Genomic DNA, 19085 nt, shown 5'->3' with positions numbered 1-19085 from the left:
ACATATTCATCACTTTACGTAAAAGGGTGGAGAGATTGAAACTCGAAGCCTGGAAATATACTACTCGCAACGGAGGTAATTGGTATCAAGAAATAGGCTGCACGCAGTCACAATAGCTATAGAAAGTGTGCCAACATATTATGCCAGTGTGTGTGATATTTGATCATTATGCATTGCAAAAACTCTCTCAAACTTGTTCACTGAATTTACGGACTCGCTCGAGTCCCTCGAGTGGATGTAGGCTAACGAGCGCGGAACCACTATATATAAATCCTTGTGTTCTTTCCTTTGATTCTGTTGTGTTTAATTGATGTACATTGTTGCGTGGTTGAGATTATATATATATATATATATATATATATATATATATATATATATATATATATATATATATATATATATATATATATATTGTGCACGCTTATGTGAGCATCAACGGGATGTCATTCACTTATGTGTGCACGGCAGGTGTGCAACATATTAAAATTATATATCATAGTTTTGCTGTGATGTCTACAAACCGTGTCCACTTTTGTATCCACCAATGAGAGATAACACTCACATACTGTATACGCTGAAGTATATCAAAATTGTATATCCAATATGTGAATGCCACCACATTGTTAGAGATAAAGATTGACACGATTAGTAGGCATCATGATCGTTTTAAATACCTAAGATTTGTACAAAAATACAAATAATTAATTAAAGAAAAGTGCTAGATGTATTCTTAGTTTACACCTTGATTGACATTAAATTACATTTTTCTTTACCAAATACAAATCTATCGATGGAAAAAAATATATTTTATTTATCAATGATAATTTTGTAATTCATAAGAAAAAATATAAACTAAAGTATACACTAAAGAGTACATCTATGGCTTTACTATAAATTAAATGCGTTGCCCCCATCCACACATTGCTTATCGGCATTTTTTAAGGGTTTGCAGCGCTGTGCCACACCAAGCTCAATACTACTGATTAACATTATTTAGAATTTCCTAATATATTAGATACTTACGTTTTTGTGCTTCAATTAAATCTCTACCGGCTATTTTATTTATTAATTGTTTCTTTCAAATGCTTAATTCTCTTACATCCCTCCCCCTAATTAATGCTATTCTCACATTAGATGAACTAGCTAGCTACCTCTATTCCTCTATAATTTAGATTTAAATTTTTAATTATGTTTTATTAATTAAGTATAAATATTCATTTTAGGTACGACAATAATATGTAGCTAAATAATATAATATAATATAAGTAAAGAAATAATGATAGTTAATATAATATTTGATTTGATTAATAAATAATAGTGTATTTGATTTGATTGATTAAATTTGAGATATGATGATAAATTATTATTTTGTTTTTTTAATAATTAATAAAATATTAATAATATTATTTATTAATGGTAATATTATAATTTAAATTCAATAATTTGATTGATATAACATAAATAATTAATAAATTGATAAATAATAATATCAAATAAATATAAGATAAGATAAATAAATTATCAATAGGTTACATATATATGAACTTGAAACGGTGCCTTATCATCTCATAGAACTCATTGAAAAGTAAAAATTAACAAATTATTATGATTTTAGAATATATATTTTTGGGTACAGAAGGGAAGATTATAGAACCTTGACCTGTTACATAATTTTTAATTAGTTATTTTTATTTTATTATTATTATATTATATTTTAGATAAGTATAAATATTAATATAAAAAATTTCAAATAGTAAAGGTATTCATATCATACTTGTCCGGTCTCCACATAAACACTCGCCGCCCGCTGCCACTACGTACATAATGGTTTTGTCTGTTCTAATGAAATTCATATACCCGCCGCCGCCGAGCACGGTGGTCACGGTCATGACAGCGATAAGTTTTCTGTCGTTGAGCAACGCAGGATACATGGAGACTAAAGGGAAGCACATGAAGTATTCAAAGCTATGGTCACAGCCGGAGGAGCAGCCTAAAATCCCAAGTAAAAAGGGAATGTTTATAACCTACGCCCCGGCGTTTCTTGCCAGTCTTGCTTCTCTGTTTCTTTTCTCAGATGAGAATTTCAGGTTCACTCTGCTTCGATTCTGCGTCACCACTCATTTCTTCAAGAGGGTTCTTGAGGTAAGAAACATTAACGTTCTATTAAACTTGTGAGGTCCGGATTTGTTCGCGAATCATATTATTTAAGTTAATTTTTACTGTTTACGTGTAAATACGAATAACTGGATGAATCTCTATTTCTGTTTCGGTGTGAGCAATAACATGTGGTGTCGTTAATTTGTGGCGATGCAGCAAAAGTTTTAAAATGCTTTAGGACCACGTGCCTTCTGTTCATAGAAACCAGCGGCCCACAGTGACTTCGAGTATGATTTCACCAGTGGATCTGGACCATTTTGTGTGGACTACATTCATAATGTCTGTTGGATGTTACGCGTATAAACAACATCCTTACACATAGCTTTTACCCTTATAGACCCCCAAGCTATAACTTTGTCTCCAGATTATCAATATTAATAAAAATATAATTGGTTGACGTGGGTGTATTGTCTTCAACTAACTAAAATTTGAGGTGAAACTGGACCATACACAATTGTTATTGAATTTATCTTTTGATCTGAGTACATGCATTTACGATGAATAAATGCAAAGTGGGGGCTATTGCAAATCCATTATCATAGTGCAGCTGGCCTGTCTCTTGTCATGGAGGGTTTGATTGCTTTTTTCCAATAGAAGATTCTTATAATTTCCCACAAAAAACATTAGTTATATATGTGCTATGTTTGTCAGTTAATCATTATACATTAGAAAAGGAATTGGATTCCATTTTTTCCCTTGGACGTGGTTTTGTGATCTTGCATTATAATCAGCCTTCGCCGACTTAGTTTGATCAGACTCGTGGGTCACGAGAATGAAAACTAGAATCGACCGAATAGTTTACATATATGAAACTAGAGTTTAATCGGTTATATGCTGCAGGTACTCTTGATTCACAAGTTTAGTGGATGGATGGATATTGAAGCCGCCATCACCATTTCCCTAAGTTACTTCCTATCTTCAACAACATTGATTTACGCACAACATTTGACACAAGGGCTCCCTGAACCAGAATTTGACCTAAAATACGTTGGAATTTTAATGTTTCTACTGGGGATTTGTGGTAATCTTTACCACCATTACCTTCTATCCAAACTAAGAAGTGAGGGTGATCAAAAGCAATACAAAATCCCTAGAGGAGGCCTCTTCGACAAAGTGATATGCCCTCACTATCTTTTCGAGATCGTCGGGTTTCTTGGAATATCTTGCATTTCACAAACCCTTTATTCGTGTTCATGGACCTTGGGATTGAGCTTTTACTTGATGGGGAGGAGTTACGCCACGAAGAAATGGTATGAGTCGAAATTTGAAGATTTCCCCAAGGATGTCAAGGCGTTGGTTCCCTACATATTCTAACTTGCATGTTTCTAATATATTCGAGTGGTCTGAAGTTCTGATGAATGTGTCTAAATCGACTGGGATATTTTAGATATGATGAATAAAATAAAGTATATGTTTATAATATTCGATTAATGGGTTCAAAATCGTAAACGATGTCGATTGAGTTCAACTTATCCTTATAGTATTGGCAAAAGCTTGTGTGAGACGCTCTCACGTGTCGTATTTTGTGAGACAAATCTCTTATTTGGGTCATCCATGAAAAAGTATTATTTTTATGTTAAGAGTATTACTTTTTATTGTGAATATCGGTAGGATTGACTTATCTTACAGATAAAGACTCGTGAGACCGTCTCGCAAGATACCTACTCTAGTGTATTAGATAGAAAGAAGGCAAAAACTTGTGTGAGACGGTCTCATGGGTCGTATCTGTGAGACGGATCTCTTATTTGGGTCACCCATGTAAAAGTATTACTTTTTATGCTAAAAATATTACTTTTTATTGTGAATATGGGTAGGGTTGACCCGTCTCACAGATTATGATCCGTGAGACGGTCTAATATGATACCTACTCTAGAAAGAATTGGAAAATTTCAGTTACATATATATGTAAAAACAAAATAAAAGCCTTTATGCGTTCATGTTTTCTGAAAACATTTTCCATCCTCTAAAATAAGAACCAACACTTCCTCAAAATGTTTAAAAAAAAAAAAACAAATAAGAACCAACACTATCATTCATATTCATTTTCCTTCAAGTATATTTTCCCTCTATCATATCATATCGTATCATCCCCATAATTATAACTTTAAGTAATTTTTTTACTATTATCAGAATCATTAGATAATTATATTATCTTATTTTGCAAGATATTTATTTTATCGGCATTTTTCCGCATGTGATGTTACTTTTATAATTTTCACTAAAATATCTAAAAAAAATTCCTCAAGAATTTCGTTTAATTCAACATTTTTGCCCGTAACCGTTATTAAATTTTTTCTCTAAACTCCAAATTTCAGGTTTTCTATTCCCCAAGATGAAATTCACCTTTCGAATTTCTTCTATAATATATGCTTAGAAAAAGAAAACGATAAATCGTAGATTTCTGTACTATAAAAAGTTTTACAAGATACATCAATAATTTAAAAATATAATTTTTGTATGATACATCGATTAACAATATAAAAAGATATATCAAAGTTTCTGTTTAATTAATACCTTATATCAGTGGGTTTTATCCTTGAAGTCGATCAGGACGAAGTCGTCTGCTATATTTGATGCCCCAAACAGTTGTACATTTTGCTCAAATACGTTTCACTTGTATAAATTATTAAAAATTAAATTCACTAAACATCATGGATATATGAACAAAATACAATTAATCATTAATTAAAAAATTCGATTAATCTATTTTTAAAAATGAAATTGATATTCTAAGCACGATAAATGATTAAAAGAAAATATTGATGATTTTTTTAATTAAAAACATAGATGAATAAAATATTTTATCAATGATTAATTGTATTTTTTTTTAATAATTTGTGTAAATAGAATTTGTTTGAGCAAAATGTAGCAAGTTTGGAGCACCAAATATTGCATAGAATTCCGTCTCTCTTTGACGCAAGATAAGTTAGGCTAGAAAAGGAAAATTTTACTACCGAAAAGCAAATTAAAATAGGGAACTAATTTTCAAAAGAGTGAGTCTCATGTGAGACCGTCTCACGGGTCATAATCCGTGAGACGGGTCAGCCCTACCCATATTCACAATAAAAAGTAATACTCTTAGCATAAAAAGTAATACTTTTTCATGGGTGACCCAAATAAGAGATCCGTCTCACAACTACGACCCGTGAGACCGTCTCACATAAGTTTTTACCTTTTCAAAATTTATATTAATGAAGAATACAATTTGTTTTTACGATTTGGGAACCTATTTGGTGAGCTGTCCTGTCATGTTGTTGGGATAATTTATTAATGATTAATGATTGTAGATAATTTAGTACGACAATTTCATGTCCATGTTTATGGACACGAAAAAACCATGGACCAAAATTACTCCAAAATATGGACCAAAAATTATGATAGCTATGTACTACAACCATTAAAAAAAAATAAAAGGTTATAGATAGACATGAGATCTAGATTTCGATAATAGTTTAATGTTAACAATAAACAATAAATGCAAATACTTGTGTGAGACGGTATCACATGTCTCTTATTTGGGTCATCCATGAAAAAGTATTATTTTTTATGCTAAGAGTACTACTTTTTATTGTGAACATGAGTAGGGTTGACATATCTCACATATTAGGATCCGTGAGACGGTCTCACATGAGACCCACTCAACAATAAATGAAATATTAAATTCATATCTTACTTATTTATACATTAATTACACAAAAATAGAACTGATTTCATATGTTTCAATTATTGGATGAACTTAAAATATATCATCATTCACATTAATACTATATATATCCAAGGGGTGAATTTGAAATTTTCGGTCTTGTTTTCTGAGAAATACAAAAATATATCTGAATACATTTGAAATTCATGAATTTAAAATTCATCAATTCAAACACAGCCTCAGTATAATATACATATGCTAAAAAGTTAAAACAAAAAAAGGACACAACTATTTTGTTTATGCTAGTTTTTGAAATATTTTAAGACATTATCATTGTAAATCCAAATAATTCATGGAATTATTTATTTCATTTGTTTCATTTAGCAACATCTCAGCTGGATTTTAAATTGAGATAACTCAGATTATTGGCAAAAATAATTTTATTCCGCTTAATTGTTCTGTTTTAGAGAATTAATTATGGGATTTGCAGCATTATGGTAAGTTTTTTTTTTCTTTAGCAAAAAACATATGGGAATTTCAAAACTTTAAGTGCCGAGCTCAATTTGTGTGCATTATGGACCCGAAATTAAGTATCTCATTAATATTTAAAATTTATAATTCCTCTGAAAACAATGTGAATGCATTTATTATTGGAATTGCTACGTCATAATGTTGAAATTTAAGACGGGTTTTATAAAACCGTGGCTATTGTAGCGACGGTAATATAAAACCGTGGCTATAATTTAAAAGGCGACGGTTTATTTAAAATGAGCGACGGTTTTTATAAAAGCGTCGCTAATCCTTCCGTTTTTTTGTAGTGTGTTGTCCCGTGTCGTAAGGACTAATGGTGTACAATCATAACCACGGACTTATCCTCTCGATGAATGATAACCACTGGAAAGTCCGAGGGAGGGTTGTTCGGTATAATCATCATATGACTACACATCTGCATGTTTGGACATCTCTATGCCCTTTGTTGCGCGTTTTCTTAACTGCTCGCAAGCGCACGATGTCAAGTTATAGTAAAATGTACTTTTGAGTACAAGTATCGATCCTACGAGGAGTGTGTATAAAAATGTATATCAATTCTTGTAATTAAAATAGCCAAGACTTTATCTAGAAAAATCAGTAATCAGATTTGTTTGTTTAAACGAATTAATTGAAAACAATGAATTAATTAGATCACCGAATTGAGAAATATCAATGAGAGAAAATATCTAGATAAATGATTTCACAAAGTTTCCACGATAATTTATTCACAGTTTAATTTATATTCCTGAATTTCAATCAATTAATGGCCAAGAACACTTAGATTGTTTTATTCACCCTTTCCCAAGTGACGAATAAAGTGTATCTATCAACTTCGATTCAATTATTCCTAATTAGAATCTAAGTTTCATAGATAAATGCTAACAATGTTCTTACTAAGCCTCGCTAAAGTTATACGCCTTCTGAACGCTATAAACATTTAACGATGTGTCTCTAATGATCTATAATCCTAGTTCCTCTCCCGAGTTATAAGATTAATCAAACAACAAACAATTTATGGCCAGTAAATTGCAGTGCAGTAAACGCAGAAAACACAATTAAACGAAAGCGGAATTCAATCACATAAACAACGGTGTCAAATCATCGTATCAACAGAGTTACGTCATTTTCTAGAATGAGAATTTAGTTCATCACGAAATCCAAAAGAAACCAATACATATTTGTAGTTCTAGGCATCGACACGCAATAAAATAAAGAGACAAAAGAAAAGATAACAAATCCAAAGCGTCGTCTCTGTTCCCAGATCCGTCGTTCTTCGTAGTTGTAATCGATCTTCGCCTCTCAGTACTTTCCTCTTGCCTTCTTTTTCTTCCCAAGATGGTGTCTTTTCTCCTCACGGCGGCTCTTCCTTTCTGACCTAAGAATCGCGCTTTTATAATTTTCTGGAACGCGGCGCGCGCGCGGTGGCGCGGACCGTTCTGCCGTGTGGTGCGTTTACTCGTGCGCGGTTGCGCGTGAAATCGCGCTTGCGCGCGTTGCTCTCGGATCTGTGTGCGCGGGTGCACATGAGTTGGCGCGTTGGCGCGCATGCCACTGTCGATCATCTGCACATCATTGCGCGCGGGTGCGCGTGATCTCGCACTGGCGCGCGCGAGGCTCTGTCCGAGGGTTTGAGTGAACGTGCGCGCGACTGCGCGTGAAGTGGCGCGATGGCGCGTGCACTTCTGTCCCATGGCATATCTTTGCGCGCGCGGTAGTGCAAGAACTCGCGCAGCAGCGCGCATACTTCTGGTCTTGGCAATAGTTGAGCTCTCGATTCGGTTCTGTTTTCTCGATTCACTTGGTTGCGTATCCACTATCTTCTCCATTCCTGAAATGACAACAAAAACAACCAAAAACGCATAATTCTGTTCGAAACAAGCATAATTCAAAATGGATTCTAATATAAATTAAGTGCAAATCTTGCACTTATCACCCTTACTAAGAAACGCAGTACACAACATCACAGATGCTAGTCTCGAGCTCAAGCGACCTTTATCCATGTTTTAGGCGGCTGAATCGACTAGGAACGAATTTAGATCATACAGTATTTACAAACGAGTTTCAACATCGAATTACGATTCATTTGTATTAAAGTATAATCAAGGTCTTTATCTATGTTTGATAACATGGGTATACAGATAAAGAAATAACAAACCATGAAATAATGAATTATATTAAAATAAAGATTGTTTATTACACTTGAGTCAATAAAATCCCTAGTCAACAGTTGACTTGTAGGGCATCTACTCTAACAATCTCCCACTTGCCTTAGAGCCAACTACCCATAAACTTTAATCTCATTGCTTCGCGATGCTTCTCAAACAATGGTCCTGGCAAGGGCTTCGTAAGTGGATCGGCAACGTTATCTGCAGAGGGGACTCTTTCGACTGATATGTCTCCCCTTCCCACAATCTCTCGGATGATGTGGAATTTCCTCAGTACATGTTTGGATCGCTGATGAGACCTTGGTTCCTTTGCTTGCGCAACGGCACCAGCGTTGTCGCAGTACACCGGGACTGGATCAACTCCATTAGGAATAACGCCCAAATCTTGGACAAAATTCCTCATCCAAACTGCCTCTTTCGCTGCAGCAGATGCAGCAATGTATTCAGCTTCAGTGGTGGAATCCGTAATGGTGTCTTGCTTGGAACCTTTACAAAAGACAGCCGCACCATATAGCATGAATACAAAAACAGAGGTCGATTTCGAATCATCTACGTCACATTGGAAGCTAGAATTAGTGTAGCCTTCCAATTTTAATTCTCCACCCCCATAGACCATGAACAAGTTCTTAGTCCTTCTCAAGTACTTAAGAATGTCTTTCACGGCCTTCCAATGCATTGGACCAGGGTTCGCCTGATATCTGCTTGTAACACTCAAAGCATAAGCAATGTCAGGACGTGTCGATATCATACCATACATGATACTACCAATGGCTGACGCATATGGAATTCGTGTCATCATCTCTATCTCTTCATCAGTTTTGGGACACATAGCTTTAGATAGAGTAATACCATGACACATTGGTAAGTATCCTCTCTTGGACTCTTCCATAGAGAATCGTTTTATAATGGTATCGATATACGTGGCTTGGGTGAGCCCCAACATCCTTTTTTATCTATCTCTATAGATCTGTATTCCCAATACATAGGATGCTTCACCCATGTCCTTCATGGAGAATTTTCTGGCTAACCATACTTTAGTTGATTGCAGTAATCCTACATCATTCCCAATGAGCAGGATATCATCAACATAAAGTACTAGGAATGTCATTGCACTCCCACTAACTTTCTTGTACACACACGGTTCCTCAGGATTCTTAGCAAAACCAAACTCTTTGATAGTGCTATCAAATCAGAGGTTCCAACTCCTTGATGCCTGCTTGAGACCATATATTGATCTCTGAATTTTGCATACCTTATGCTCACTTCCTACTGATGTGTATCCCTCGGGTTGAGACATATAAATTTCTTTTTTGATGTCTCCATTGAGGAAAGCAGTCTTTACATCCATTTGTCATATCTCATAGTCATACCATGCTGCTATGGCTAGTAGTATTCTAATGGACTTAAACATAGCAACTGGTGAAAAAGTTTCCTCATAGTCAACTACTTGCCTTTGAGTATAACCTTTCGCAACCAGTCTTGCTTTGAAGGTCACTACCTTCCCATCCGCCCCAAGCTTTCTTTTGTAGATCCATTTGCATCCTATAGGAACGATTCCCTCAGGTGGATCCACTAATGTCCAGACTTGGTTTGAATACATAGAGTCCATTTCTGACTGCATGGCTTCAAGCCATTTGGTTGAATCAGTATCAGATAATGCTTCTTTGAAATTCATTGGATCACATCCAACACAAGACTCATCATGGCCTTGTTCATGAAGAAGCGTATATCTTGTAGGTGGTCTAATAACCCTATCAGACCTTCTAGAAGCTTGTACTTCAACTACTGGTTCTTGGGAAATGGGTTCAACTTCTATAGTTGATGGAGTATCTTGAATTTTTTCAAGTTCTATCATCTTGCCTTTTCTATCTAATAGAAATTATTTTTCCAAAAAGGTGGCATTTCTTGAAACAAACATTTTTGCTTCATTTGGATGATAGAAATAATATCCAATAGAATTCTTTGGATATCCTACAAAGTAGCACAAAGTGGATCTACTATCCAATTTGTCTCCAACTGTCTGCTTCACATAAGCAGGACATCCCCATATTCTCATGTAAGAATATTTGGGAGTTTTTCCCATCCATATCTCATATGGTGTTTTATCCACTGCTTTTGTATGGACATTATTCAACAACATTGCCGCAGTTTCGAGCGTAAAGCCCCAAAACGATATAGGCAATTCAGTGAATCCCATCATAGATCGAACCATGTCCATCAAGGTTCGATTTCGACGTTCAGAAACACCATTCAATTGTGGTGTTGCTGGTGGAGTCCACTGTGAGAGAATCTCATTCTCTTTTAGATAACCCAAAAATTCAGCACTTAAGTATTCTCCACCTCGATCAGATCGAAGTGCCTTAATACTTCTTTCTAGCTGATTTTCTACTTCAGATCTGAATTCTTTGAACTTTTCAAATGCTTCAGATTTGTGTTTCATCAAATAAACGTACTCATACCTCGAATGGTCATCAGTAAAGGTAATGAAGTAGGAATGCCCAAATTTTGTGCTAACACTTAGCGGGCCACAAACGTCCGTGTGGATCAAATCCAGTAGACCATGCGCACGTTCCACATTTCCATTGAATGGAGTTTTAGTCATTTTTCCTTTTAGACAGGACTCACAAGTTGGTAAAGAATTTATGTCTGACAAATCAAACATGCCTTCTCCCACTAGCTTGTGCATCCTTCTTTGAGAAATATGACCTAGTCTAACGTGCCATATTTATGCGGGATTTGGATCTTCTATTTTTCTTTTGTTTGTTGTTGTTTTTGTATGCGTTTGGACATTGTTTAACGGAATATCTTTCAATTTTAAGTTATAGAGATCGTTTGTCAATTCTCCAGTTCCAATCAAACATTCATTCTTGTATAAATTGCAAACACCTTTAGCAAAAACACAAGAATAACCATCCCTATCAAGCATAGAAATAGAAATAATGTTTTTAACCAATTCAGGAACAAATAAACGTCTCTCAAAAACAACTTAAAATTATTGTCCAAAATTAAAGTAACGTCTCCAATGGCAGTGGCAGCAACTCTTGCTCCATTTCCTAGTCTTGGAAAGGTCTCACCATCTCTAAGTCTCCTGCTTCTTCCCATCACCTGCAAATCATTGCATAGATGAGAACCACATCCGGTATCCAATACCCAAGAAGAGGAATTAATAGAAACATTAACTTCAATATAAAACATACCATGGCCAGAACGCTTCTGGGCAAAATACTCCGCACAATTACGCCTCCAGTGTCCAGGCTTGTTGCAGTGGAAACAGACTTGTTCTGACTTGTCAGGCTTTGAGGGCCCCGGATTTGCTTTCTTATATGGCTTTTTGTTGAGCTTGTTCTTCTTTGGAGGGGCAGAACACTTCTTGCCTTTATTTGGGGCTCCTTTTTTTGTACCATACGAAGAACCCACTAGAAGAACATGCTTTTTCCTTTTTAATTGTGGCCTCATAATTAGTAAGCATAATGACCAACTCTTCAAGGGTGGCCTCAAGCTTATTCATATTAAAATTAACCACAAATCCATCGAACGAGGCAGGCAAAGACAACAAGAGAATATCAGTCAAGAGCTCACTAGGAATAACCAAGTCGAGTTCCACCAACTTCTCAATGAGCCCAATTATCCTAACACCATGCTCATGGACCGAAGTCCCCTCTCGCAAGCGTGTAGTCATGAGTTCTTTAACAGTCGCATGTCTTTCTGAACGAGTTTGTACAGCATACAATTCTTTCAGATGAAGGTGAATGTCAGCAGCATTCACCGCCTCCTCGAACCTCCTCTGAAGTTCATTCGACATAGAAGCCAACATGTAGCTCTTAGCTTGGAGATCATGATCCCAATGTATCTCAAGCTTAGCTAATTCAGTCCTACTGATATTAGGAGCCGCCTCCTTAGGTGGCTTCTTATCAAGCACATACGCAATCTTTTCAGAGTTCAGAACAATCTTTAAGTTTCGAAGCCAGTCATGATAGTTAGGGCCAGTCAATTTGTTTTGATCGAGAATGATTGAAAGCGGGTTACGAGTAGACATCGTAAATATACTGAAAATGAAAACAGATAAAGGTTACTGATAATTTTAAATAATTCTAAGATATAAAATGTAGATTTCATTTTATAAATTACCCTCCCACTATTTTGACATTTTCACCACCCTCTGATGAAAAAGGGAAATCGTATTTCCTTAGTAGGCACGTAGAGTCCAATTAGCCAATTATAACCCCGAATAATATCAGCCAATTATAATTTCTAAAAGGTAGAGTCCAATTGCATCCCTATGCAACCTCCACGTGTTTTGCCTCACGTTTAATAAGGACCCAATAATATGACGTCGTTTATTTTTACGTGTCAAACCAACCCATCAATATTGAACGGTCGCCATGAGTTCCCCCAATAATATGAGCCGAAGTCATGGGAGTTCCACTCAATTCACATCATATGTCCGGTGGAAGTCACAGCTTTCCAGCGTACAGGCCTCCCCAATAATATGAGCCAGACACTGTCCGCGGGTAGCGATCAACCTGCAACCACGGTTGATGGAAGGCAAGGAAAAATTAAACTCCTTTAATTTCTACTTTTTCGGTTTGATATAAATTTTGAATCTTATTCAAAATGAGGGATTTTAATTTTAAAATGGTCTCATCATTTAATTTAAAAAACGCGTGCCACGAGTTTGTATGTTTGCCGGATTCATGCAACTATATTATATAATAATATACATACATGCATACTACTATATATCACATATATCATAATATGACATTCAACAATAAATAAGGATGATCGATCGCCAACACTATTAGATCCATGTGAGCCAAACATGGATCCAGGTCCAAACCTAGGTGAATGCAGGGATGCAAATGCAACTTATTACAAAAGCTTCCAATATTTTACATATCTTCATCTTGATCATCGGGCCCACCATCTTCCAGTCTTGATCTCCCACTATTTCTAATTATTACATTTGAATAGCCATGGCACATAAGGGATACATCTCATGGGGGTGGGAACGGACCATAAACCAGGCCCACTTTAATAATATCAAATATTATAAAATTGAATAAAAACAGTAAAATATCCTAACATACACCTAACACATTGGTCAAGGCTCACGTAAGTTGATTGGTGGCTAGGGTTTAGTTTTGTTTGCATGTGTTATTTATAATAAATTAAACCCTAATTACATAATTAACATTAATGGGCTTGATTTAATTAATTGGGCTAGTCCAACTAGTTTAATTAATTTAATCAAAGCCCATTAAAACTTTAATTATTTATTAAGTTGGACTTGTACTCCTACAAGCCCATTAAACATAATACCCACCATATTTAATTTATTAATTAATCAACTCAACTTTTGAGCTTAATAAATTAAATACATTACAAATTCAACATTTGAATTTATTATTTAAATTATAAATTCAACTCCTTGAATTTTTATCACCTCCAACATTTTATATTTAATAAACCCAACAATTGAGTTTAATAAATTAAATTCTCAAATTTTATAAATTCAACTCCTTGAATTTATTTTCTCAAAATTTTAATTATCATAAATTCAACTCCTTGAATTTACTATATAATATAAATTCAACTTTTGAATTTATTCTCTCAACGGGAACAAACAATCCAGTACTTGTGTGACCCTCAATGGTTCAGGGATACAGCTAGCCGTGGATCCACAACTCTTTGTGATTCAGGACATAATCCTTTATTCGGGCTTACCCTAGTTAGCCTCATTCTTTTCATCAACACCTTGATCAAGAATGTCAGAACTCATTTTTTATAGCACCCATCGGATCATGGTAAGAGCATCTAGTAGCATCACCCCATGATCTCCTAGGTATCACTGATAGTGCCTGCAAGAACCAGTCGATTATGATTAACGTACAGTACGGTCCCTTCATCTCATATATCCCGATCGAATCTGCAACCATTGGTTCATCGAGGGTTGCATATTAATTCGATAACTATGTGATAACTATAATAGTGGCATCGCGTATACTATTTGGAGAACTCTTTCTCCAACGTACATCTCGTACTCTGGCCAGAGATTCCATGCACTATTATTTCATTAGATCACATAGGATATCCACACCCATAGGTGAGCGGTGAATCCCTGACTACAATGCACTGGCTCCTATATGTGTCGCAACTGTACCCAACCTCGCCACCTGATGACTCTTCTGGAGCCGGTAAATGAGTCAAAGCACAGCCCTAGCATATAGAGCCTCAGTGTTGTCCCGGGTCGTAAGGACTAATGGTGTACAATCATAACCACGGACTTATCCTCTCGATGAATGATAACCACTGGAAAGTCCGAGGGAGGGTTGTTCGGTATAATCATCATATGACTACACATCTGCATGTTTGGACATCTCTATGCCCTTAATAAGAAACGCAGTACACAACATCACATATGCTAGTCTCGAGCTCAAGCGACCTTTATCCATGTTTTAGGCGGCTGAATCGACTAGGAACGAATTTAGATCACACGGTATTTACAAACGAGTTTCAACATCGAATTACGATTCATTTGTATTAAAGTATAATCAAGGTCTTTATCTATGTTTGATAACATGGGTATACAGATAAAGAAATAAACCATGAAATAATGAATTATATTAAAATAAAGATTGTTTATTACACTTGAGTCAATAAAATCCCTAGTCAACAGTTGACTTATAGGACATCTACTCTAACAGATTTCACGGGTCGTATTTTGTATTCGCTGGAACGAATCCACTATACATTTATATATTAAGAAAAGGGACGAGATGACGAAGATATCATGCCAAATACATAAAGTTGAAAAGGAAATATGTGATACTTCAAAACATAGGTGCGATATTTGATTGGTGAGGTTTGTAATTATTCGACGAAATAACCAGTGAGGTAGGGTCGTAGGGAGAACCACGAAGAGAGGAGAGACTGTAGAGTACTTTTCACTTTCAATCAAGTAAAAGGGTAATTTCGAAATTAAATTAAAATTTTTTTTTTTTGTTTTGGGGACGTTTGTCACAATTGATTCTCGAGCATGAGACATTTGTCTCTAACTTAAGAGCATATTTTCAGATTACCCATTAAGCCACGAATTTGACATAAGAGTTTGACATTATTTTTTATTTTTTATTTTTAACCGACCACTCAAAATGTTGCGTCAATTCCATTTTTGCTTGTCATTAAATGGCCATGACATTGACAGGTTCTGTCAATTCGCGATCAAATGGACAACTAAACAAATGCTACTTACTTGGCTATATTTTTTTCTTAAGACAACAAATTAAATACAAGATCATTGTGTAATACAATACTTGTTGTACAAGTATATTAATTAAGACCAGTACTCTACGTACTCCATACATGCATGTAAGGCTCGCCCTAGCTAATTGAGTACTTGACATTGCCCTTGCAAACTTTCTTGTTTAACTTCTGTTTTATATAAATACCAAAGATCGAAACTTGGTGAAGTGAAAAAACAAAAAGGGAATTAGATAGATCAACCCCGTACCAATTTATTAAAAACATGGTAACAAGATACACAAGAAGGGGAAACATGGCAGTGAACCATTTCAGACAAACATAAACATGGAATGCCAAATTTATTGATACTAATCGCAGCCTCAATGTCCATAAAAGTACTTGTATAATAATATCTGATCATCATATGTGATCAATATTCGATCACACACTTTTGTACCAAAAGTATCACTTAGTTTGCGGGGCTTTCTGGCTACCACTCCCAAGAAAATGCATCCTCGAGCCGGAATATCAATCCGATATCCGCGCCAGCCATCTGCGATGAAGAATGATATGTGTTATCCGGGGATAAATCCGGCAAGTCGAAAAATGTATCGTCGCCATCGAGAACCGTCGAATCAGAATTTGATGATTCTTGCAAGTTGTCCAGTTCTAAACCTGAGGAATATGGCGAAGAAGACGGCTTGAAATGGCTTATTTCGTTGAGAGACGTTGCTGCTGCGGCTTTGGCAGCCGCGGCTTGGATGTCCTTAGACGAAGTAGAGGCGGGGAGGGGAAGCTCGTGTGCTATGTGAGGGAAATTGAGGTGTGCCGAGGGGCCCTTGATGGCCAGAGCCGCTACATCATGTGCTCGAGCTGCCATTTCAGCCGTGGGATACGATCCCAGCCATATTCTTGATTTCTTCCTGGGAACTCGAATTTCACACACCCATTTGCCCCAGTTGCGCATACGCACACCACGGTACGTCGGATGGCTGTGGTCGTCATTTGTCAGCGGCGGCGCATCTTGTGATTTAGTCTCGTTTTTTTGAGCTTTTTTTAGGCTTGAGGATGGCGTAGAATTATTCGGACCACCCGAACAAAATTTGCCTGCTTGATTTATACTTTCGAGCATAATCTTTGATTCCATCATAGAAATGTGTCTCCAACCTGTAAAGAAAACTAAAGAAGAGTACAAAAAGATGGGGTTTTATGTCTTAAGACTTAATTTGTTCCTACAAAGCAATAGGAAAATAGATACAAATAAACTTGCGAGTCTACGACAACAGTCCACCTATATATATATATATATATATATATATATATATATATATATATATATATATATATATATATATATATATACCCTTTGGGGTATTTTAATAATTTATGCATTGTGCGTATATGCTTTGAGAATTGAGATACCTCAACTTCATTAAAGCATAATATAATCAGGTTTATATAACTAATATTTTTACCATCAGCAATCCAGATTTAAAAAAAAAATGAATACAGAAAACAGAAATGGCAAATTTTCTTCTGTTTGCAGTACTTATTTGATGCGTTCTCATAAAATCGTGTGGTTATTTTCATAATAAGTTAGTAACAAATGGTCCAGACATACGATAAATGTACGTAACATGAAAGAGTGAGTAGGGGCCTAGCCGCCTAGGTAGGGTAATAAACGATTCGCTTCACTGATTTCTGAAGGATCATTTAACATGCGGCATATATGGAATGGAACGTACGTAACTTTGGTTAACTGTGAAACCATTTCTTACCATTAGGTTTTGTTCATTTATTGCATTCATAAATTTGAATTAGGTGGGTCATTTTTCCGATCTTTTTTTTTACATATAAATTTTTAATATTCTCGAATTAATTTTTTTTTTTTGTTTGAATCACCGTAATAACACATCCTGAGAATATACCATGATCTCCAATTAAAATATAATCCAAATAGTGTGGCAGGGTTAGTTCGATTATGGGTGTGTGGGCAGTGCCCACACCCCATATGAGTGGTTGAGATTCCACCTCATGAAAAATTTATATTTTACTATATTTATAATTTTTCCACTATGTGTTTCGATCATTTGAAATTGACTATGAATTGATAGGGAAACCCCCGAAAAGGTGTTGTATATTATATTCTTCGAAATCAAGATTAGGAAAAAAAAACCACATGTTTTTTAGCCACTTGTTAACGGCACTATGTTATACTCATAAATCCTTCAAACTTTAATACTTTATTAGAAAATTTCAAATGAAAATTGGAAGGATTGCATGTCATAGCATAGTAAATTCAATCAAGCCTCAGAGTGTATGAGTTGATGAAATACATAAGTGAACGCTTGGTCAATGATCATAAATTTGATTCCCTCTATCAACATTACAAAAATAAATCTCAATTCATCTTCAAAATTTGACAACAACGAACAAATAAAACTTCGGCAAGAAATAATCCTCTCCACCAATAACTAAATAAATTTATGTTCGGCAAAAACTTATGTGAAACAAATTTCTTATTTGGGTCATCCATGAAAAAGTACTACTTTTTATGCTAAGATTATTACTTTTTATTGTGAATATCGGTAAGGTTGACCCGTCTCACAGATAAAAATTCGTGAGACCGTCTCACAAAAGACCTACTCTTTCTATTTTGCTGGAAGATAAAAAAGTTAGGATAAGTTCTATTGACGCAGACCTCTTACCCTTGCCAGTCAGCATCACTTCAGTCTTCCTCAACTGCATTATTGAATATTAGTAAATTTAGAGGTTCAACAAGTTCTAAAAATAACATGATACCATATAATAAAAAAGAGACATGCATCAACTTTTTCCTCAAATGCTTTAACATATAAAGTATATCCTCACATAAGCATTTTTTTTAAAAAATCATTAAAATTTCATTTGTAAAACCTCTCAAAATTTCCTTTCAGTCATCGGTAATAACCGTTAATGTTAGGATCAAGTTCTTACCACTAGTGGTAAGCGTTTGATCATAGGCCTAACAAACCGTCACATTAGCACCCCAGGTATGTGTACTATACGCTGACTATAAGAAAAAAAAAAGTTAAGTCTTTGCTAACTGTTAATCAATTAAATTTCGTTGATTTAACAAAAGATTACTTATTGAGTGTGAACATTTATAAGAGCCAAGACAGACTAAATTCATAGTGGGAAAAATGAATATTCATGTGTAAAAATCTTCTCAAGCTTAAAGCAACTAAACTTGAACATAACTGATTATCGAAAACTAACTGATTATCTAAGGTCACTGATTCAAGGCTTATTAATTATTCTATCTAACTGTATCACTCGGGCATTTTCAGCAAACATTCTCTGTA

The 19085-nt window shown here is 35.3% G+C and overlaps 2 protein-coding genes across 2 annotated transcripts; one reads left to right on the top strand and one right to left on the bottom strand.

Moving 5' to 3' along the window:
- The first annotated feature begins 1742 nt into the window (after positions 1–1742).
- On the top strand, positions 1743–3579 carry LOC140828291 (uncharacterized). The gene is made up of 2 exons (XM_073191278.1): positions 1743–2142; positions 2998–3579. Exons 1-2 carry the CDS (start codon positions 1825–1827, stop codon positions 3469–3471), a joined length of 792 nt encoding a protein of 263 aa, XP_073047379.1. The 5' UTR covers positions 1743–1824; the 3' UTR covers positions 3472–3579.
- Positions 3580–15952: 12373 nt separating this feature from the next.
- On the bottom strand, positions 15953–17034 carry LOC140828290 (ethylene-responsive transcription factor ERF039-like). Its single transcript, XM_073191277.1, has one exon. The coding sequence runs from the start codon at positions 16889–16891 to the stop codon at positions 16232–16234; it is 660 nt and encodes a 219-aa protein (XP_073047378.1). The 5' UTR covers positions 16892–17034; the 3' UTR covers positions 15953–16231.
- Positions 17035–19085: the final 2051 nt, after the last annotated feature.

This window comes from Primulina eburnea, chromosome 3, assembly GCF_022965805.1.
Source record: "Primulina eburnea isolate SZY01 chromosome 3, ASM2296580v1, whole genome shotgun sequence".
Lineage (NCBI taxonomy): Eukaryota > Viridiplantae > Streptophyta > Magnoliopsida > Lamiales > Gesneriaceae > Primulina > Primulina eburnea.
The sequence above is the reverse complement of the archived record's forward strand: the minus strand, read 5'-3'. Positions and strand labels throughout refer to the sequence as shown.

Bases quoted from the DNA above. Each gene is read 5' to 3' on its own strand.
- LOC140828291 (XM_073191278.1), top strand. From the start codon at position 1,825: ATGGTTTTGTCTGTTCTAATGAAATTCATATACCCGCCGCCGCCGAGC. The intron at 2,143-2,997 runs GTAAGAAACATT...TATATGCTGCAG, and splicing joins TCTTCAAGAGGGTTCTTGAG to GTACTCTTGATTCACAAGTT.
- LOC140828290 (XM_073191277.1), bottom strand. From the start codon at position 16,891: ATGATGGAATCAAAGATTATGCTCGAAAGTATAAATCAAGCAGGCAAA.